Consider the following 22,107-nt stretch of genomic DNA (forward strand, 5'->3'; position numbering starts at 1 on the left):
TCCTTGAGTGCTGTTCCTGTTGTCAGTCACGCCGTGGCCAGACATTTGGAACAAACTCATTAGTTAATTAGTGGTGTGCTCAGCACCACGTGGTGCCAGTTGCTGTGTGGGCGATGTTCACGTTATGGCAGTGGAAGGCCCTCCTGGGGCTCCCTGGCAGCCACGTGGCTCTATTAGCTCAGGGGGCAGCCATGGCTGGGGCAGGCTGTGTCTTGGCTGTGCTGGAAGAGCCTCTTGCGTGCCCAGCATCACACTGCAGCTCTCTCCTTGTCTTTCTGCTCCTTGCAATGCAAAAGGCCCCTTTCCTCCCACTCTCTGCCTCCATCTGCCTTCTCCACGTGGACTGCTCTGCTGCTGTAGCAGTTACTGGGGAGACGCCGCGTTTATCGCCTTCTGATGCTGAACTCATTCTGCAGATAATGACCTTGAACTCTGGCTCTGCCAACGGGGCTGAAATGTGTGTGGGGAGCAACTTGATAGAATGTCACGGGTCAACATCCAGGGTGTGGTGCAGCATGTTCAGAGAGGACAGGACTAGGATAGAAAGCTTGCCAGGCTGGCTCCTGGGTTTAAAATCACAGCACAATTAGCAGCCAGCTGGGGCTAGCGTGCAAGAAGAGTTTTAGATCTGCTGCAGTGACACTGTTCTCACTGCAGTGTCCTCAGGATTGTCCCATTGTAGCCTGGGCAAATCTCTCTTGGTACAGCTGTAATGATCTGGGGAACCTCGTCAGCCTAAACACCAATACAACTGAAGGTGTTAACACAACCCCTTACTTTCAGTCAGGCAGCTTGTTTTGCATGCATGGAATGGCTTGATCAAGTTGACAGAAAATACAGTAGTGTTGATGCAGGTGTGCCAGCTGCAGGAATTCTCTGCTGGGTTTGTTTATTTGTACACTTGAGCTGCAGATACCGACATGGAGATGCCTGGGATGGAGCTGGAAGCAGAGAGGAAGCTCACACCTATTTCTGAGAGGTACATCCAAAGGTGAGAGGAACCCAGGCAGGTGAGAAGGCAGAAGGTACACCCATATTCTGCACATTTTACTTTAAATGAGAGCTTTCTTCTTGCTCTTCAGAGCTGTCAGCACCTAATCATTAGGATTAATGAACATGCATAGAAACATTAGCTTTCTATCACTGCTGTTTTTTCTAAAGACGAAAAGAGGGAACTATTCTTTCAGCTCCTGCTGACAGTGTCAGATGCTTGCAGATACTTCGTTTTTTCACCCAGAATTTCGTTCTGCTGGGTTCCCCTAGCTCAGGGTTAACAGCTAAGCCATATCGCAGCTAGCTGCAGGCTTGGCTTCCCAACTACCAGATGGTATTTGAAGCACTTGGACTTGCAGCATTTCCAAAAGTTTGCAGTGCTTCTTTCCCTAGGAAAGCAATACCTTATAAATTGGGTTTTGCTCCGTTTCCTTTGCTTTATGGTGTTTAATAAAGCAAGATTGCTAAGGAATATGAGTTTTAAATGAGCAGCAGTGCTACCTGGAGCCAGCTGTAATGTGTCCTTCCTGGCCTCTGCTGACCTTTGCTGTCTCCAGAACGGCCACGTCCCATTTCCTCAAATTGTCCCACGGCTTTAAGATAGGAACAAACACTCAGAGAACCACGAGGAGACCACTGACCTCCTTCAACTCGTGATCCCGGGCTCTGTGTCCCCAACAAGGGAAGGCCATGAGCTGCCTGGCTCCTGTTTCTGCAGTCATTTCTGCATCTAGCTCCCCTCAGCGTGACCACAAGGCTCTCAGTACAGCTTATATTGCCTAATATAATAAGGAGGAGGATAAGAGTGGTGAATGCGGATGGCTGGATGTGATGGTGATCATCTCCTGAGGAAGGGAATGCACTGATCATGGGGGTCTCACTGCAGCCCCTCATCATCACCCTGGGGCATCCCTGAATACTAAAACTGTGTAAATCATATATATTTCTTGTTACATTGCTAAGTTTGACACAAGGAAGAGGGTGAGAGTGGTGAAGGTGGATGGCTGGATGTGATGGTGGGTGGCTGGATGTGATGGTGGATGGCTGGATGTGATGGTGGGTGGCTGGATGTGATGGTGGGTGGCTGGATGTGATGGTGGGTGGCTGGATGTGACGGTGGGTGGCTGGATGTGATGGTGGATGGCTGGATGTGATGGTGGATGGCTGGATGTGATGGTGGGTGGCTGGATGTGATGGTGGGTGGCTGGATGTGATGGTGGGTGGCTGGATGTGACGGTGGATGCTTCTCAAGGCCTGGATCCTCCTGAGGAGGAGGGGAGTGTGGGGCCCTGAGGACACGGGGCGCTGAGGCCTTCGTGCCGCTGGCAGCAAGCGGCGGGCCTGGCCGTGAGGAGAAGGGGCTGAGGAACGAGCACTGGGCTCTGTGGGCACATCAGGGCACCCCAGGCCGCCCGCAGCCGCTCGTTCTCCCGTCTCCCACCCCCCTCTCTGTCCCCGCCGCGCCCGGCCCGGTGCCGCGCCTCGGGGACGCGCGCGGCCGCCGGTTCCGCCTCCTCGTCCGCCGCCTCCCCCCGGCCGCCGCCATGTTGGATGGTGCGTGTGGGTGTCAAACCCAGGCAGAGGCGGCTGCAGACGGGTGCCGGGACCCCTCCTGCGCTCCTCCCGTTCTCCCCAGGTCAGTCCGGGATCGTGGGTGCGCTCGGAAAGGCGACGAGATGTCCGCCATGGTCCCTTCCCTTCCACTCGGCCTCGCCCCTCAGCGCGGGGTGGGCGCGGGAAGGGCCCCCCGGGGCCGAGGGCCTCGAGGCGGCGGTGAACGGAGCGGGGCCGGGGGAGGCGTCGGTGTGTCCCGAGGGGCCGGGGTGGGATTTTGTTGTGTGCGTTGGGCGGTGGGTAGCAACAGTTCTGCCATCATGGCGGGGAGGAGGTTCCGGCAGCGCAGCAGCAGCAGCCGGTGCCGCCGGGAGGAGCGAGGTGCTGGGCGGGGGGGGACAGAAGAAGGGGCCGTTCGGGAACGGCTCAGTGAGAGCCCAGCAACGGAGCTTTGGGTGTTTTTTTTTAATCGTTTTATTTTTAATTTAAGATTTATTTATTTATTTATTTTAATTTTATATTTTATTTTATTTTAATCCTCTCCCTGCAGCTGCGTCGGATGCTGCGCGTTGGCTCTGAGCGCTTGGTTAACGCGCTGCGTTTAGCTCGGAATGATATTCCAACAGGAATCATTACGGGCTGCCAACAATGAGCCTTTCCCCTGTTGTAAAGCACAGCGCTAACAGCTCTGTGAGCTCAGCGCAGTTTGGCCGAGGGGCGTGCAGTGCCTTCCCCCCCCTCCTTATCACCCATCTAGAAAGCCAACTAATCGTTAAAATCGACTTAAATTACACGTATCCGACCATCTGAGGGGTCTTTTCCAACCTTAAGTATCCTACGTTTCTATCCTCCTCCTTCTTGCTTTACAAAGGAAGTCTCCCAGCTCTCCGTTTCCATCCGGAGGCACAGAGCACTTGTCCTGATGGCTGAGCTGCGGATGTTGCAGGCTGGAGGCCGAGACTTGAGGAGTTCACGATGCAAATCAGGCCACGGGGTTCGCTTGTGTTATTCTCTCCCTGCTGAAATGTGTGTTTTATGGAAATATGGAGCTCTTGCATAATTATTTTGTGCGAGGCGAGGTCAGAGAGAACCGGATCGCTTAGCTTGAAAATACTGCATGTTAGAAGGATTTTTGATTAAAATATAAACATACGATAACCATATCTCCGGCAAAATACGGCCTGTTTAGGAAGTACTTCAAAATATGTTTGTCTTGGCTGCTTCCCAGATACATTATTTTCAGACAAACTCATGTATCGTGTTTCCTTGTGAAGGATTACAACTTTTGATACATTTTCTCTTGCAGTTCAGGGGTCACGGCAGACCGACTGGATAGAGTTTCCGAGCTAATCTGCCGTATATTAAACATTTAACCGTGTTATCGAAAATGACCAAGTCCAAATGAACCGTGAGTTTGCATTCCTGAAGACGGGTCGTGATAAGGCTGAGCTGAGTGTGAGTTACACATCAGGAAGTTTGACTTACTGGTGCTGATTGCAGCTTCCTTGATGTCATAGGGCTGCTATGTGACATCATTGTTGTGCAATGATGGTGCTGCGTGGCAGTGCGGGGTGGCAGCTTTCTGTGAGTTCTGACATGAAAAATAGAGCCTGATTTTAAGAAATAGGGTATAAAAAGGTTCTTTTTTTTTAGGAGGAAGAAAAGAAAAGGTCTTATTGCTTAAGCAAGAGCTAAATAGGTGACATTGGGTGATAGGTGGGAAGTCACCTGGTGGTCCTGTCCTACCAGAACAAGGGCCCAAGCCCAGGCTGTCAATTTCCTGGTGGTAATTCCACATTATTACAGTCATATTTAATGAACAACTGACAAACACCTGATGTCCAGTGCAAGCAGTGCTGTGTAGTGCAAGGTGTGTGGATGAATTGTGCTTGTACTGACCGTGTTGTTATTTAACTAACTGGTTAATCGTGCTAATTGTGTTCCAGCTGTCAGCCATTTGATTGCTTCAAAACTCGGAGCTTTTAAGAAGCCTCAAATCTTGGATCACTGCTGTGAAATGCCAAAGGCCTAATTTGTTACTTCAGAAAAATGCTGATAATCTTGATAGAGGAATTGGCTTTTTTTTTTTTTCCTCCTTCTTCCTCCCAAGGAATAATTAAATTTTAATGGCTCAGGAGGAATATCTTACTGATTAGCTGTGATGTACGTGATACTGCTCCTGTGTAGGATGGGGAAATGAATGTTGCTTTTGTCTGGTCAAGGCTATGACATCCTCTGAAATCTTTGTGCAGTGGTCGATGCTCAGGAAACAACTTTCCATTCTTCCAGTGCCATATTTGCAGAGTGCTATATTGTCTCTTGGGATCTTGCTAATAGAAAATGAAAGGTGTCTGGTTTGTATGAATGCCTGTAATGTTCTTTTTCCACTTTGTCTTGCTCTGATCTGTGCAGGGAAAGTATTGAAATGTACCAGTATCCTGCTGTCTTAAGTGCTTCAAAGAGCAGCGTTTTTTGTGCATTTCAGTAGCCTGGCTGCTCATTAAGAAAGCATGAGACTCAGTGGTAGAGAACAACATGTATGCTATCCTCTGGAATAAAACCTTTCGGGTCTAATTGCAGGTCTGCTAGCACTGATATATGTCAGTTTGGTTACATACTGGTATGTGCTGAATGGCAGACCTTAAAAATCTCAGAATTAATCAGTTTTGGTGGCTGGTATGGGATTGCTTTCCTTTCTTATGAGGGGAGGGGGGGGGGAAGGTAGAATGCTTGTATAACAGAAGAAGTGAATTGGGAGGCTGTAAGCTTCAGGATGGATCTAGAATTGGATGGCTATAGCAGCTGAGCCTCTTGGGAAGCAATGTTGGAGGCAGAAAGTGACAGAGAAGCTGCTGTTGTGTGTTTAACGGTTTGCAAGTGACAGTATTGCCTTGCATTGGGGGTTTTGGTAGACTTTGTGGTGGTGGCCTGAACTGTGATCAGGATAAATAGTTCGGAAGGAGTTAGAAGTTTGGAGCAGTTTCTAAGTAGGAGGTAAATTAAATTACTGAGGTTGAGTTTGTTCTGACTGTACTGTATGTGCTCAGAGTTACCACCTGAAGTTCAATGCGTATAAATATCTTAAGATTGGAATGTATGTGAATGATTATACCATTAGAAAATGGATATAAAAGTATTTTGTGTTTTCTAGTCCCATTGGCAACTGGGAATGTTTATCAGAATTTGGTTTTTAGGTCACCTTTATGCATTTTTAATATGGAAATATTACTTTGAATGTTTTCCTTTCAGTAATGCTGTGTTTAGTGAAATGCTTTCTCCTTTATAGATAACTATTCGCTCATTCTTTCATACGGTTACAAAAGTTAACCTTAAAATTAGATCCCAGCATCAATGCCCTGCTCTGTGTTAATTGTTAATAGTGTGTATATCTGTTTTCATGTCACCCAGGGCTGTTAACATAAGTGTCTCTAACTAGTTCCTTCCCAGCTTGTTCTGGAGGTCAGGCTTGGTCCTGCCCTGCATGCTGACCTGGCATCGCCTGCTCATTCCAGGTGAGAAACTGGAGCACAGTGCAGAGCTCTGGCAGCAGCAGGTCCCAGCTCCAAACTGGTCCCAGCTCCAAACTGGTCCCAGCCCTGTTTGCATCCCAGGCTCTCATCATCCTGGCTTTACAGTGGAAATGGTTGCGTACAGTTCTCTAAAATCTCCGACACTGTACTTCTTTTGTCCTGGTGCATACAGTTTGTTTTCATTTTGTCTAATAGTTCTTCCATGGTTAGGAATACAGCTCCCTGAGCTGTCTGAAGTAATTAGTGGGAGACCTTCTGATACATGCAGTTTCCTTCCACGTTGTTGACTGGGTTCTGTCTTTCCTCCGAGTGCTGTTTTATTAATGTAGCCTCCAGTTGCTGAGTCTTTAATCACGTACCAGTTTAATAAATACTAAATTTACGAGGCATGGAAAGCAAAACGGTTCTGGAGGGTGATCCAGATGGGACGCAGTCTGCTCCTGTGGAAGTGGTACAGACCCATCTTCTGTCTTCCAGTCTCCTATCTCCATGTACGTTCTTGCCCTTGTGGTTACCTTGCACTTTGCACACACACACACCCATTTTATCGCTTATTTAAATAGATGTCCTGGTTCCTGTCTCTCCTGGTGTCGTGTGGACGTTCACCATGGCTTAGATATGATCACCTTTAGACCCAATAGTTTGTGGTGTGGTTTTTTCCAATGGAAATTTCTGCTCTTATCCCATACAGTGAAATATTAATCTGTGAATCATTTGCTTTTTTATGCTTATAACGTATCACTTAATATTTTTACAAATTAACTGATACTGTTGCTGTTGTTTAAATTGTAAAGCTGTTTACTAGTTCAAAAACACACTGGGAGCCTTTACCTGGGGATGTTTAATGTCCAGTCCCCAGTATTGAATCAGAATACCCTTGTCAGTTGTTCAGTGTAGCAGCAGCTGAATTCATGACCTGCTGTTCTACAAATGACTACTTAGAGATGGGCAGTGGATTTTGAGACATCTGTTCCTCCTGAGAAACCCAGTTGCCAAACATCGAGATAACCTTGCTTGAAGGGGTGTTCTTGCAGTTCTGAAGGTGCCACATCAGAAGGTAATGTCTCCAAAATCAGACCGGTAGTTTTCATTACTTAAGAAGCAGAAACCCAAATAGAGTGAGCTCTGCTGTTAAACCCAGCCCTGTTCAGTTGGGTTGAGCTTTGCCATGGGGAAATCCCCCAGTGTATGTTGTGCCCATGCAGGCTGGAGGCATGAGGTGGGTGATGGAGGTGATAATGATGATTACAATGTTAGGGATGTTCTTTATTTGTTTTTCCCTTGGTTTGAAATTACTTTAATTTCTATACCTAACATCAATTTAGCAGTTTCTGAACCTCTACCAGGGCAGTGGTCTTTTCATAGCTTTGCTAGAACAAAGACCTTTTAAGAATCTTAATAGAGAATCGTATAATCTTATTACAATTGCTCCTGTTTAAATCACTTCCTTGTACTTAAATAACAATCTGTTGCCAGCTACTTCTTGGTTGTAGTTTTTGTCAGATGCAATTTATCCCCCTCTGTGTTTTTGCTGTATTATTTTCTGATTGTGCAACCCTTAGGTTGGCAGGCAGTTTCTTTCCCAAACAGTTCCTTCTGACTTCATTGGGACTGATTGCATGAGTAATTGCTCACTAGTGTAAGGGTTGTCCAGTTCACAAATAAGACCTTTGTTTGTAGGACCTCACAGATGAAACCCACAAAAATAATTGGGATACAGTCCTGATATTCCTCAGGGATAGACAAAATAAAGTATGTCTAAAAGCAGCTTCCTCCCTTGAGACGCAGCCATGAAGGACTCCCTCAGACATCTTTCCTTGCAGATAAGAAGTGTGTATGGGACTGGTTAGTTGTGTGTTGCTAACGGGGTGAGCTGACTTGAGCAGTGTTTGGGTTTGACCATTCTCCTGCTTTGTATTTTTCTTTTGAAGCAGTCAGGATTTTCTCAGCCTGTTCTGTTGACCCACTTGCTGGTGCTGCTGCCTTTCTGTTAAGATCCAGCTCTGCAGAGGGATAAGGCTTGTGACTACAGCAGTAAGAAGCAGATGTTTGATCCAGCCCCATTCCCTAACCCTATAAAATCAGCAAAAATGTAAGATTGTTAATTAATCCTCATCCTTCTGTTGTAAATAGAACTTGTGATGTGCCTGCCTGCCCTCTGACTGATGGCCAAGCAGGCCGCCCTCTGTCATGTGCTGCATGTGAAGGAGAGCACTCGAATTATTATTTGAAAAACAGAACTTCAATGCTTTGAATTATTCAGTTAGCTCATTAATCAGTGAAACACGTCACCATTTGGTGACATGGCTGCAGTGTGAGGACTTATGTCTGTTAAGGGAGAGACTGGAATCCTGCATTTCCAGCAGTGTGCAGATCCAGGGGAGATGTGGTGAGTCTTCACAGCTCTCCAGTCTGGGTATTTCATCATTTGATAAAACCTCTTTGTGCAAAAGCCATTTGAAAGCATAAGACTCGCATCTGTTATCTGATAAAACATTCACCTTCCGAGCATGTACTGGCTTATTGCGTGGTTTTATGATTGTTTCTTGTAATGCTGTGCTTCTTGCAGTAATTCTCTTCTGTTTAATGGCTTGAAATGCTTATTGGTGATGAGAAGCGTTGCTATATTGTTGCTGCTGTTGTTGACCAAAGGTCAGAATAGTTACACTTCGGTACCAGTTTGGGAGAGCGTTCCTCAGAAAGTAAAGATAATGCCTGCGTTGGAATGTGTTCAGATAAACAGTGTGACACTAAGTGCTTCCCTTGTTAGGAGCGTGCAAACAGAGATTGGAAATCAATGTTGAACATTGCAGGTGCAGTTATTGAGAGTGTCTGTCGTTTTCTCCTGTTATATTCTGAAGGCACAGATTTCTGTGTGCTGCAGAACAGGAGGGCGTTGTGTTGGGCTGCAGTTACACGTCCCACTTTTTCAGTCCTTTTTCATCCAAAGAACTGCTTTCTGAGGGTGCTTTTTAAAGATGACCTGTCTAAAAGATACTTGTTTGTGTGCTTATGGCTCTCTTGGGAAGAGTTAATAAGGAGGCAGTGTACAGAAAGCTTTGTAACAGCTCTTGTTTGTTTAGAATTCTTGAATTTTAGGGAAAGCAGAGGATGAATGCTTTTGTGACAACAAAATCACTTTAAAACTCACTTTTAAACTTTTATTACAGAGAAGCACTGAGGTATACAATAAAAGGATGTGAGGGGCTTTTTTAGTCTGCTGAACTGCTTAAGTGTTGCATTTAAACTTTACAAATCACTGCCCCTTTTGTGATACATGGAGGCACTCTGACACCTCTGCCTTTCTGGATGTTTGACGAAGTGAGGAATAATCTCCTTTTCCCTCGCCTGCTGCTTAGAGCACAGTGAACAGCACAACCGACATTTCCATGTCTGCCTTCCAACTAAGAGCATCCACTTAGATTAATTTCCCAATAATATGAATACGTGATGCCTCCAAGAGAGTACTTATGGATGCTTTCAAAAGCAGAACACGGTATGTATCTGCAACGTGCAGTGCTGTGGTGGTAATTCTGATGTTGCAGGCTGCTGAAGCACTGGAGATATAAAGAAGGACTGTTTTGTTGCTTGCCCTCGTTATACCATTTTTAATATGCTTCCTGAGGGGCTTTTTCTGTTCGGAGGTTACGGCCCAGATGGTGCAGAGCACAGAGTGCTTCCACACTTTGGACATGAAGGGTCTATGGGCTGGTCGCTTGCAGTCAATGCCAAAAATAACATGTTGGGCTTTGGTACTGTTAGCTTACCAGGTGTAAGTGAAGGAAACATGCTTGAACATCCTGAATTCAACGTCTTTGTTGTGTGCGTGCCGGCACAGGGCTGTGTCTGGATGCCTTGGGATAAAGCCAGGGTTTTCAGCCTTTTTTTTCTTTTTTTTTTTTTTTTTTTTCTGTCAGTGTGGATAGTGTATATAATGCATAGTGGCTTTTCCTGTCCCTGGAAATGCTGATCTTTGGGTTTTATTTTAAGAAGGGATTTCTTTCTAATTCAGAAGAAAAATACGCTTCAAAGGAGGAGGAAAATCTGTTTGTTTTCCTTTTCTTCTTGTTTGTGCTGCATAGAAATGCTTAAATACACCATCAAGAATTGCACCGTGCTTCCCTTCCAACCTCAGAGCATAGAAGCTGAGCAGATGAAGGTGGGTGGTGTCTGGGGCCATGCAGGGTGCTGAGCCCTGCACAGGGTGGGATCCCACTTGGTCCCATCTAATTCAGGGGGTTCAGTGATTCTAAGTGCTGTGGAGCCCGCGCTCTGTGAGTCTCAGCTTGTGTTCTGCCTCAACTGCTATTTGAACCGTTTTAATAAAACACAGTATCTTTGCCATTTTCTCCTTTGATGGGAAAGCAGAGTAAAGGAGAATTAAGCACCGCCCGCTGCTTTCATGCTAAATAGATGCAAATAGAGTCCCCTCCCTTACTGTTGCATCCTTTCTCCTTTCGGGTTGCCACATTGTTTTGATTAAAGCAGTTCCATGGGCAACTCCCAGCCTGGGGGGCAGGTGAGAGGAAAAGTCCCCGATTGCAGCTCAGCTATTAACATATCTTTTGGAGTTTGTAATGTCGTCTTTTTGCAGCAAACAAGGTGCCAGGAGCTTCAGAGAGCAGAGCATTGTCAGAAGGGCAGACATCAAAAGTGGAAAGAAAAGATGAGTTTATTTAAAATACAGTAAAAAGCCTTAAAACATTCATGCTAACCTATGAGAGCTATTAAAAATTTTAAAAAGCCTTTGAAGCTGAGCATTAAAGATTTAATAGTATTAATTGAATTAAGCTGTGGGAGTTAAGGATATGTAGACACATGTGTAAGTGTATGTATTCTAAGGCATTATCTATATTAAGGAAGCTGAGCTACTGAGTGTTGAGTTAATGGTACTGGGTTTGTGGAGGCTGCCTTAACAAAACGCTGCTTATTCTGGGCCTTAATTAAGAGTAGATATCATAAAAACTGAAAGTGTAAACAGAAGTGCAATAAAATATCATTTATAAACCTGCTGTGAGACAGAGAAGACCAGACCTGGTGGACTGACAAGGCAAAACAAGCAAGGTAGTTTCTAATGTACACTTTGAAGGTCATTTTATTTCTTAGAACTATTAAATCTGATTATTAATTATTATTATTTTAAAGAGTAGATGCCATTTCCTTTCACTGTTATGAGAACAATAACTTGATACTTCTGTATTCAGTAATATGGTTCCTCTTACCTGTGATGCTTTACCCTTAGTCCTGGCTGGGATTTTAGTAGCCCTACTTCCACATTTGTTGGCAGTGTTTTCTCTGAAGGCCAATTGATCTGGGGGCCTGTTTGCTTTATGTGTGTTTGGAACTGAGCACTGTTGGGACGACTTGTTGCTGGAAGGCGGTGGTCCCTCCCTGGCTTTGTAAATAGCAAGTAAAAGCTGGATGTGGATCTGTAGCACACTTAACAATGGCAGTGTTAACCTGGTGTTGCTGGAACTACGCATGGTTGCTTTTAGTTTTATTTTCCTTTATCACCTGAGAACTCTGTTCTAAAGGCTTTTAAGTCTGCTAACAAGCAGGGGGAAGCCAGGTCCGTGTGTCATTTACTGGAAAATGAGCAATGAAAGCTTCTTGCAAGTATCCAGGTGGTCTGACGGAAGCAGCTGATGTCCAGGGGTGAGTGGGAGCAGACAGATCTCATTGGCACAGCAGTGCTGTGTGTAGGGACACAGCCAGCCTTGTCAAGAGGCATAACAGGATTCAGGGTGAGCTTAGTTCGTTCATTTTTCCTCCTTCAGGAAGATGGTTGCTGACAGCACAGGGCGGGTTGTTTGAGCTTTTCTTGCTGCAAATGTAGTTACTAAATGATTCAGCATGATCCTGTACCCACGCGTTTTAGCAGTATTGATGAATTCATTACCCTTCTGTTAGCTGATGGATGTTAATGGGCTAGAATGTCTGCTGTGCATTCGAACTAGATGGAACGCTCTGGAAAAAAAAGATTAGAAAATGGAGTGGGTGAGTTTTTAAGTCACTTTCTTGTTCTGTTCATAAATCTAAAAAGAAAGAGAGACTGCTTTTAATAATCTGCACTAAAGGTGGTTAAAAGAATAATCCACAGGGCAGTGCAGGCAGCCATCAGGGATGGACAGAAAGTAGTATTACGTGGTGAATTTATTTAAAACAAACAAACAACAACAAAGAAAATCATGTCTTAAGCTATAACAGATGCATCTCTGAAGTACCAGAGGTTTGACGTTTGTATTACAAGTGCTGTGTATTGCTTTGTGCCTCTGGGGCTCCTTACAGGGTATACGGAATCCTAAGGTCATGAACAGAACTGCTTAAGGCAGGGTATCAAAACAGGGTTATTACGTGTGCTCTGCGAGAGCTGACTGCAAGAAGATGACCTTTAATAATGAAACAGATGCAGATGCTTTTTAGTAACAAGTCTTTGTCATCCTCTGTATGAAGAGCAAGCTAACTCCCACTCAGAGCATTTTCCATCTGAGTGTCCAGAATAGGTAGGGAGTAGGTAGAGTATTGATGCTGTAGGATAGATTCAGAAGCATGGAGCAATCATGATGACAGCTAAAATTGGTGCATGTCTGCAGAGGACAACATGGGATTCTCCGGCATCATCTATGTAGATTATTTTCCTAATTCCACTGCAATCAACAGGATAAGAATAAAGATAAAAAGAAATATTTACATTAGGAAATAGGAGGATCCTTATCAGTACCTGAATGAAGAAAGCAGAAAGTTATAAGTAGTGTAAGGAAGAAAAATCAAGGACTCCTTGTGTCAGGTGGGTTGATTTGTTTGTCTTCCAGTGATTCCCTTCCATCAAAGACGACTTTATGTAGGTCAGAATCGGGATCTGAGGCAGCACAGAAGCAGATCAACATGACTTATTAGCCGTGCTTGTGAGTGCTGGTGTGTGGTTAGTGGACCCCAGCCTAAGTCAGGCTGCAGACAGAGGAGCAGCAGCCTGGGTGCATGAGAAATATTTGGGAAACAGCAAGTGTATGGTATGAGAAGATAAGGAGGAATAAGAGGGAAAGATGAACATGTGTTACAGGACAGATAGCTGAAATCAGCCTGTAGGAAGGGCAGAACCAAGATTGCTTGCAGTTCATAGTGTTACCTGCTGAAGGCAGGGCCCAGGGCTCAGCTGCTGTCTTTGCAGCCATTTGAGCTTCCACGTGCAGCTTTACCTTTTGCCTCATGAATTGTAACTAGGGAGCGCTGTTGAAATGAATGTTACTTCCCTTGGTTGTATTTCAAAGTAATTTGAGTGACCTTGGGATTAATTCTGACCTGATCTGTCAGAAAACACAGCTCCTCCCCTGGAGCTTCTGATTTTTGGCCAAAATCTCCACGCACGGAGAATTTTAGGTTATAAATTTCCCTCTTATTGCAGCCTAATTAGTCACGGCGTACATCTGCACGTAGCTTAATTTTTTAGGGATCAAGTAACCTCATGTTAACTATTACTGGTGTGTTATAGGTGAATTAAATCCATGTGTTGGTGCTTCAAGAGGAGTGTGCAAGTGTGGTGGCTGTGTCGGGTGGCACTTGAAGTTATATACCCCGTGAATGGGCATTGGAGAAGGTGGCTAAGATACTAAATCAAGCACTGGTTTCTTTACAGGCTTCCATTTGTGCTGGTATTTGATACACATACAAATGTTACCTGAGAAAGACATGGTGTTTTGGTTGTGTGAACCATGATGGCTTTGCAGATCTGACTGTTCCTCAAACAGTTAAATAGGAATTCATGTTGTAACGCAAAGCATTAATCAGTCTCTCAGCTTCTAGCTGTTGTAGCATGGAGAGTTAAACCAGTGTTCTTCCCTAATCTGTGTCATGATGAGTGTTTGCCTTTGGCCTATTGAATTTATTAATGTGGTTGCATGGCTGTGGTGTGTGGGTGGGGAGGAGAAACTGCTTTCGTAGTAATGAAGCACAAACCGAATTGAGTTAACGAGATCTTTGTGTAGTTGTAAGGAGCAAGTACCTTCCCCAGTGTAACATCTGGTGAGTAACTCAAATATGTATATGAATATGGTTGTCGGTTACATTCTAAAATTGTGATCGTGTAAGAACTGAGGGTGCAGGTAACATTTGGTCCTGCAGGCTTTTCCACTGTACTATTGCACTGCCCTGGTAATTGGGCTGTGATTTATCAGGCTCTGAGCTGCTGCTGGAGGTGTGATGGCTGCCCTGTGGCCTGTGCCCCTCACCCCATAAGCAGCCTGAGCAGCAAGGCTGGGCTTCTGTAATCGGTGATAATCTAAGGCACGTCCTCTGGTGACAACATGAGATGTCTTCCTTCTGCCTTCCAAAATGAAAAGAGGGAAATGTCTCCCACTGCCTTTAATTCATTTGAAAACACTGCTCAGAATAGCTGGTAAACTATTTACTTCAAATTACTGCCCTTTTCTAAGGCATGAACTGGGTGATTATTCTTCGTCTCTATTTGTGAGAATCAAAGATGAAGTCCTTTCATTCAAGTAGGTAATCCCCGGAGAACAGATTCCTTTTGAGAGTTTGGGTGGGTATTTTCACTGCCGTGTTGGATTAATTTGCATTTAGCATTTCTGATTCAGTGCATAATGACTTGACCTTATGCTGTTTGGTAATTCTGCCATATTCTGTTAGTCATTACACGCCCGGTACTCGCTGTATGACTGGTGGAAAATAAACTGTGGTCTGCTGCATAAAAAGAAGCCAGTACTGTCGATGACACTTGACCTAGCTGTAAAAGGATGGATGTGTTATTCTAAAGAGATGTTGTCAAAGCTTGTAATCCTAAAATTAGACCTCCAGCGTCGGTCGGATTTGGATTGTTGCGGTGATTTGCACAGCTCTGGCAGAGGCAAACTTCAGAGCATGGCTGGGGCTGCAGAGCTGTGCTACAGCAAAGCCAGGTGTGAGCCAATGCAGAACTATTGCAGTCCAGGTAGTACTGCTGTGCTCTTATCAGTTCAGCTCTGCCCTCCTATATTAGGTAGGCTTGTAGGAAGAGAAGGTGGCAAAGGAGTAGAAGCAAATGAAGGCAAATCTGTGTCTGTGATTCTGCTTTGTGGCTGGGTCGGTTGGACTTGGCACTGCTGTGGAATCAGTGGAGAAACGAACCTTGGGCTTCATGAATATGCATCATTTGAAGGAGGGGATCTATCAGTATTAACTCTTGATTTAAAGAAATCTCTCGGCCACCTGCTGTCTGTGAAAGCTGGGCTTGTTCTCTCGTTTGTAAAAGGGAGTGGAAGGCTTCCAAAACTTCTAACTTTGAACCATTTCCTTTTCTCAGAAATTAAACGAAGGGGAGGACAAGCATTTAAACTGTGTAAAATGGAAATCAAACCTTTCTTCTGGAGATAACCCCGTTCTTCAAACCATTTGCCAATCTGTGTTTATAATTCATTTCCTAAAGAAGTGAAGGAAGGGCATTGATGGTAATTTCAGTGTCTTCATTTTACTGCTTTATTCACACGAATTGCTGTTTTCTCTGCTGTATAACAGCAAGAGAGAGCTAATAAGTGTGCTGCTTGTTGGCTCGTCTGCACAGTGCCAAGCTTCTTTGCTTCTCTTCCCACTCTTCTTCAGGCCGTTGCAACATACAGTCTCCCCTCTTCCTGTTTGGTTTTGGGAGCCACGTTTGTATTACAGTAGGATATTATACTGTGGGCAGCCTGGCGATATTCTTTTGGTCATCCAGTTGTTTCATAAGACTTATTTATAAATAGGGAAATGTACACATGACAAGCTACCATTAGTAAGGCAAGGTGGGAATTTACAGTGCCAGGAGATGTGAATCCTTTTCCTTTGCCATAAATAGTTGCTGGCTGATGGTTATGGCTAGAGATGCGTCTGTGGGCAGACTGTGCTCTGTGCAGGTGTGGGGTGAGTTTCTGTCTGGGGGAACTCTCCCTTGCTCAGCATTCCCTTTCAACCTGCTTCTTTTCAGCCCGGTGTGAAGCACTCCCCAGCCCCTGGGGTCTCAGATATACCCTAAAATACAGCTCCCTAAGGATCACCTGCCTCTGTCACTTCACCCCAATAGAAGGAGAGCAGATCTCAGAGTTTGTGTGTGCTCAGATCTCAGAAATCAAGCTCTGTGCTGCCCACAGAGCTGCTGCTGGGCCTTCCTGCACGAAGATGATCAGGGGGCTGGAGCACCTCCCCTATGAGGACAGGCTGAGGTAGTTGGGTTTGTTCAGCCTAGAGTAGAGAAGGTTGCGGGGTGACCTCATTGCAGCCCTTCAATACCTGAAGGGAACTTACTGCCAGGAGGGGAGTAAACTCTTGGAAAGAGCTGACAATAGCAGGACACAGGGAAATGGTTTTAAGTTAAAAGAGGGAAGATTTAGGTTGGATGTTAGGGGGAAGTTCTTCACTAGGAGAGTGGTTAGGCCCTGGAACAGGCTGCCCAGGGAGGTTGTGGATGCCCCGTCCTTGGAGGTGTTCAAAACCAGGTTGGACGGGGCCCTGGGCAACCTGATCTAGTAAAGGCGTATGTTTGGTGGCCCTGCCAGGCAGGGGGGTTGGAACTACATGATCCTTGAGGTCCCTTCCAACCCGGGTCATTCTGTGATTCTGTCCTGGGCACTTCCAGGGCTCTTGGAGTGTTTGGTGCTAGACAGCAAAAGCTCTTTGCTTAACTGCAGTGTGAGTTCAAGGCTGAAAGTTGTGGTTATCTTTCCGTGTGTAAAGGGAAATCTTCTGATGTCAATGAAGATGTCTGTAGAGACCGTCTGAAAACTGCAAGATGATTCAATTAGTGACTTGGAAAAAAAATACAACTTTTGATGCATAAATTAGATTAAATGTTCAGTGTATATCCTGTAATTCACAGTAATTTTTTTTAAATACAAATTTCTGACAAACTTTTATCTTTACTGTAGTTTCTCACCATTTTTTCTTGCCCATGTGATGTGATAAGCTTTCTATTGATCTCTGCTCCATACCTAGCTGGGTTGTGTACATATTCACCTCCAGGCTTGAAGGGAAGGGCATTTATCAGTGGAGACAAACCCTGGTTTGGGTTTTGCATTCCTGAGATCTGAGTGGATTCTGCTGTAAGTCTGCATCTAGGTGGGTTCGTGTGGCTGCTTCTTTGAACTGAGTTTATTAAGGACTTTGTGGCTTGGCCTCAGTTCTGCGTTAGTCTCAGCAAATTAAATATGGTTTCCTTCATTTAGTGAGTTGAATCTCTTGTGAGAGAGCTATTGAGATGTTCAGTCAGGAATTCCCTCTGCACATTGTGTCTAAAACACGATGAGAATTCATTGGGATTATTTGTGTAATGATATTATTGACATGGGGAAAAGGAAATTAGGTATTGCCCTCTGGATTACCTTCAGTAGCGCAGGAAAGCTTCACTTAGTTGCCTACAGAAACATTTCTTTTTCTATTTCATTTCTATTTCCTTTTCTATCAGAGGCAGGGAGGCAGGGTTTGAAAGGCTCACCTGAGCTGAGCAAGCCAAGAGCCCCCTCTTCCCTCTGCAGAACCCAAAGAAACATGCTCGAGCTGATGGTGCTTTTCCTGTTGTTGGCAGGGGACAGTGGCTACAACCAACCGCTTTTGCTTTCTGCTGTCCTTGCAACGCTGGTGTTAAGCGTGCAAACACAGATTTGTGCTGAAGTTGCAAGTGCATTGTGCTTCCTGGTGGTTTGTTGTGGGATGTGGATTCACTGAGGTCTCTGAAACAGTCCGAGCTTTCTGTACAAGAATGTGATTACGCATTAGAAGTGGTTTCTCACTTCTTTGCAATAGGGATGTTTGGCTCTTTCTGATCTCTTTACCGGTAAGATGGGCTGTTGGATGTTCCATGATCTGTAATAGGGCCAGACACTTCCTTTTGGTGATAGTGGAAGAGACACAGTTCTCAATGAGGCTCAGTGCTCCTGCTAAGTAGTCTCAAATATTACAATCAAACATGGGGGAGGAGGGAGGGAAAGCAACAGAAAAAAGCAAATGTCCTATTTCCACTCCCATCACCTTCTGCATTTTTAGTAGAATAAAATGAAGCTCATAAATGAGGAACTTGGTGAGCCATGACTCGTGTTCCCATCACTGTCTGTGCCTTGTAGCAAACTACACTTTTCCTTCATGGAGCTGCAGGCTGTGGATTTGCACAGCTGTGTTGTGATTGGGATTACATGGTTCTACATAGGTCACTCCAAAAGTAAGGCTTCCTATTTATTTCCATGGAAACTGCAATAGATACAAAGAGCACAGCAGCACTGGTTGGTAGAGTAAATGCTCAGCTGCAGAAGCTGTTTTTTCCAATGTAATTTAATGGAGCATTGGTGGGAAGGTTCAACTTCTACTGTCATAGCGCTACTGTGTGTGGCTCAACACAATAAAATAGGAAGCATTAGTTTTGGAGCATCCTTCTTACTTATTGCTGAGGCTCTGGGGATGCTCCCAGAGAGGATGGGTCCTTTCTTTCCATCACTGTAACTGGGCAGCAAGCTGGAGTTGTTCTGTCGTAGCCAAACTGAGGGGTTTTCTAGGGAGGATATGTGGCTTTGTGCTGAAGAAGCCATTATAGGGCTGCCTGCTGTCTGAGCTGACACTTAATTCTGCTTTCATTTTAAAAGGCATGATAACAATTTGAAGAATGGGAACAGTGTTAGGAAGGAAGTCTGTGCTTTGCTTCATTCCCATGTTGTTTGTTAAGTGAGCTGGTTCCTTCTTTTGGGTGTGTGGAGAAATGTTAGGGGACGTCTTAAGAATGCAATCTCTGTTACTGTGTCAAATACCATTATAGAATCAATGCTTACTGTTCAAACAAGTGGTGTATGTTGTAGCAAACTCTACCATTTTGCTCCAGTAACATATTCTAAAGCTTAACAGGCTGCAGTTGACTTGAAACAATGACATTAAAAAATAACTGAAGCAGATTTCCAGCTCCAGAGCTTGTCCTTGGCTTTTCTTGCTGGTCATTTTGGTTTTACATTTCCATTTTCATGTAATTCAAAATTCTTCTGTGCCATGTGAAAGCCACGCAGAGCAGAAACTGAGAGTCTGGTGACTGCTGTCAAATGCACAAAGGAAATGCATTTGGAAAAAAACATTCCCCTGTAATCTGCTTAGCACTAAAGGTCACCTTGAGCTGAGTGCATCGTTCTGTGCTCCTCCCTGGGTCTGGAGCAAACACAGAGCACGGTTCAAGATCTCTGCCCTGACCCCGGTGCTCTGCATTTGTCTGGGGCCTCGGAAATTGCTTGGTTAACTTGCAGGAAATTCTCTTGTTCTCTCAGCACAAGATTACTGCAGCAACGGGAGCAGACTGCAACTGTCAGCTCTAATGTGATTTCCCATAAACTCTGGATGCTAATATTGTATTTCCTGGAATTAAAAATTCGAGGCAATTTATTTCTTGGGCTTTGGTTCCCTTTTCAGATTTTACCTTTGCATCAGGATGGGGATTTTCTTGCTTTCATGTTGTTCAGCAGCTCAGATGTTACGGGGCTCTAATATTGTTTTATAGCACAACTTTGCAGTAATTACCCCTTATTCTTGAGGTGGGAGGAACAAGTTGGCTCCAAAATGTGGCTCTCTTAAGAAACTTGGAGAGAAAATTCATCATTCAGCTCTTAACAGAATTGCTCAGAAGTGTATCCAGTTTGCTTTCCAAGCAGGGATAATTGAAGACACAACTAATTGTGCTTTGTTTTCTTTTCTTGCTTAGGTCATGATTTTCATTTTCTCGTGTCATTCTCTTGAAGAGAGGAAATGATTGTAGTGGAACTTCTTACAGATAAGCCACAGATACGGATTCGTCGTAGTTCAGAAACGTTCATAGAAGAGCAGATATAGCCCTTTTCTTTGTGTTCTAACGTCTGTCCTATTAAAAAGGGAAATAAAAATGACGACTTCGTCTATTAGGCGGCAGATGAAGAACATTGTGAACAATTACTCGGAGGCCGAAATCAAAGTCCGGGAAGCGACCTCCAACGACCCATGGGGTCCCTCAAGTTCACTGATGACTGAAATAGCAGATCTGACCTACAACGTTGTGGCCTTCTCTGAAATTATGAGCATGATCTGGAAGCGACTCAATGACCACGGCAAGAACTGGCGACATGTGTACAAGGCTCTTACTCTGTTAGATTACCTGATTAAAACTGGTTCTGAGAGAGTAGCTCAGCAGTGTAAAGAGAATATTTTTGCTATCCAAACGTTGAAAGATTTCCAGTATATTGATCGAGATGGTAAAGACCAGGGCATCAATGTAAGGGAGAAATCCAAGCAGCTCGTGTCTCTGCTGAAGGATGACGAGCGACTGAAGACAGAGAGGGCCCAGGCACTGAAGACCAAAGAACGCATGGCTCAGGTGGCCACCGGGGTGGGCAGCAACCAGATCACCTTTGGTCGGGGCTCCAGTCAACCCAACTTGTCCACCAGCTACTCGGAGCAGGAGTATGGCAAGTCTGGAGGCTCCCCAGCATCCTATCATGGCTGTAAGTACAAGCAAACATGGAAAGCTTTTTTCTTTCTTTTTATTTTATTTTTCTTTTTGAGATATTTTCTATTTTGATTTGCCATTAGACGTGAAAGAACGTGGTGCTTTCTAGAAGGGTTAAGGTACTGTTTGCAAGAGCTGAATCTTAGAAGTCCTGTTCTGTGGCACTGGGGTCTCTTGGGCTGGGTTTTTGGTCTGGAGAGGATGTGTGTGTTGATATAACTCAATTTATAAAGCAGTTGTTTACTGCCAGTCCCCAAGCATAGCATTGTAGAGCTGAATTTGTGAATGCATTCCAGTGTTTGATGTGGAAGGTCCTCAATCTCAGGAGGGAGATGGTTAATTGATTTTTTTTTTTCTTTTTTCCCTATTTTTAAAAGAATTACTTGACCTTTTTTGTGTGTTTTTCTTTCTCTTCCCTTTTAAATGTAATTGGAAGAAAGTTAGGAATAGCAGGTTTGTCTCACATTGTGCTAGGTAGTTCATGGCGCTGCTGTTCTATTTTAACAAGAGTATTGGGATTGAACTTCCTTTATTGCTTTTCTTGCTTGCTCAGCTGCTCGTGGAGTAGTAACACTTTGAATGTGTCAGTATTTTGATATTTATACAATCAACATTTGGCATCAATAGTAAATACTGTATTTCATTCTTAAAATAAATAAATAAGACCTCCAGAAAAGTACAGTGATGTGGGAAGAATGGATTCTTTATACCAGCGCTTGGGGGAACTCCCTGTCATGTTAGGAAGAGGCCTGAGTTGGCACTAAATCCTTCTTAATATAAGTAATGATCTGATGAAAGCTGCTCTGGCTGAAATGTCAGTGGTTGTGGTCTAATTCTGAAGGAAAATCTTTTCTTTAAATGAATGCTTATAGTGTGTGGGGGTCTGTAACAGAGCCAGTGTGGTGAATCGATAGTACCAGCTTTATGAATCTCCAGTTTCTCATGTCCTGCATCCCAAAGTGCTGCTCGAGTTGTAAGTGTGGGAATGGTGTCAGTACCTGTGTTGTGTATGGGCAGGTTTTGGGGTAGGCAGTAGGAAGCTGGCAGGACAAATCAAGCTGGGATGAAGAATATCTCAGTCTCATCAAGGCTGTAGAGGAAAAGCAGGAAAAGTAATGCTTTTCTGAAAGGAAATGCATTTAGGACCCAGGGTTATAAGCCAAAAGCTTGTGAAGATACCGGGTATGGCAGCTTCTATTTTGTCTCTTATTGTAACAATGGAATGATAAATATTTTAGGTTTCCTTTAATCACCAGACTGGAGCATTGATTCAATGTGATTTTTTTAAAGGTGACATATTTCTGTCACTGCTGTAACACTTTTTTTCTTTCATGTAGACCTCAGACCTCATTTATCGACCTTAAAAAATGATCCCCACTTAAGGAGATAGCTTGGAATATTATTGTTTTTAACACCTGCTGAAGGACAGAACTAACAGCCACCAGGGTGCACTGAGCACACCTCTGGTTTGTCCCACACTGCTATTTCTTCACCAGCTCATACTTTAATTGGGGCACACAACCGGTGTTTGTCATACTGAGTGCTGCCAGAGTCTCCCAGCTATTT

At 44.5% G+C, this 22,107-nt stretch overlaps 1 protein-coding gene and 1 long non-coding RNA gene across 16 annotated transcripts in view; one reads left to right on the forward strand and one right to left on the reverse strand.

The window, feature by feature from the left end:
- The first annotated feature begins 2,527 nt into the window (after positions 1-2,527).
- The window catches only part of EPN2 (epsin 2), a 39,244-nt gene continuing 19,664 nt past the window's right edge, over positions 2,528-22,107 (forward strand). For 7 of the 15 annotated variants that reach the window (XR_014933823.1, XR_014933822.1, XM_015876751.3 and 4 more), the window contains exons 1-2: positions 2,528-2,629; positions 19,765-20,536. Coding sequence is in view for 13 of the 15 variants with exons in the window: in XM_015876751.3 (XP_015732237.2) it covers positions 19,942-20,536 (595 nt within the window). In the remaining 2 variants the exon portion in view is untranslated. Of the gene's footprint in view, positions 2,630-2,747; positions 2,797-3,853; positions 4,003-11,987; positions 12,075-15,372; positions 15,518-19,764; positions 20,537-22,107 lie in introns of those variants that run through there. The other 8 variants (XM_085513934.1, XM_085513937.1, XM_085513942.1 and 5 more) reach the window with 5 other exon arrangements.
- LOC107320662 (uncharacterized) lies at positions 10,732-13,041 on the reverse strand. The gene is made up of 2 exons (XR_001558342.3): positions 12,799-13,041; positions 10,732-12,044 (listed from the first exon to the last, which is right to left on the reverse strand). It is a non-coding gene; the product is annotated as an uncharacterized LOC107320662 (long non-coding RNA).

The sequence above is a fragment of the Coturnix japonica genome, chromosome 13 (assembly GCF_054131305.1).
Source record: "Coturnix japonica strain WE chromosome 13, WE-NBRP24, whole genome shotgun sequence".
Classification (NCBI taxonomy): domain Eukaryota; kingdom Metazoa; phylum Chordata; class Aves; order Galliformes; family Phasianidae; genus Coturnix; species Coturnix japonica.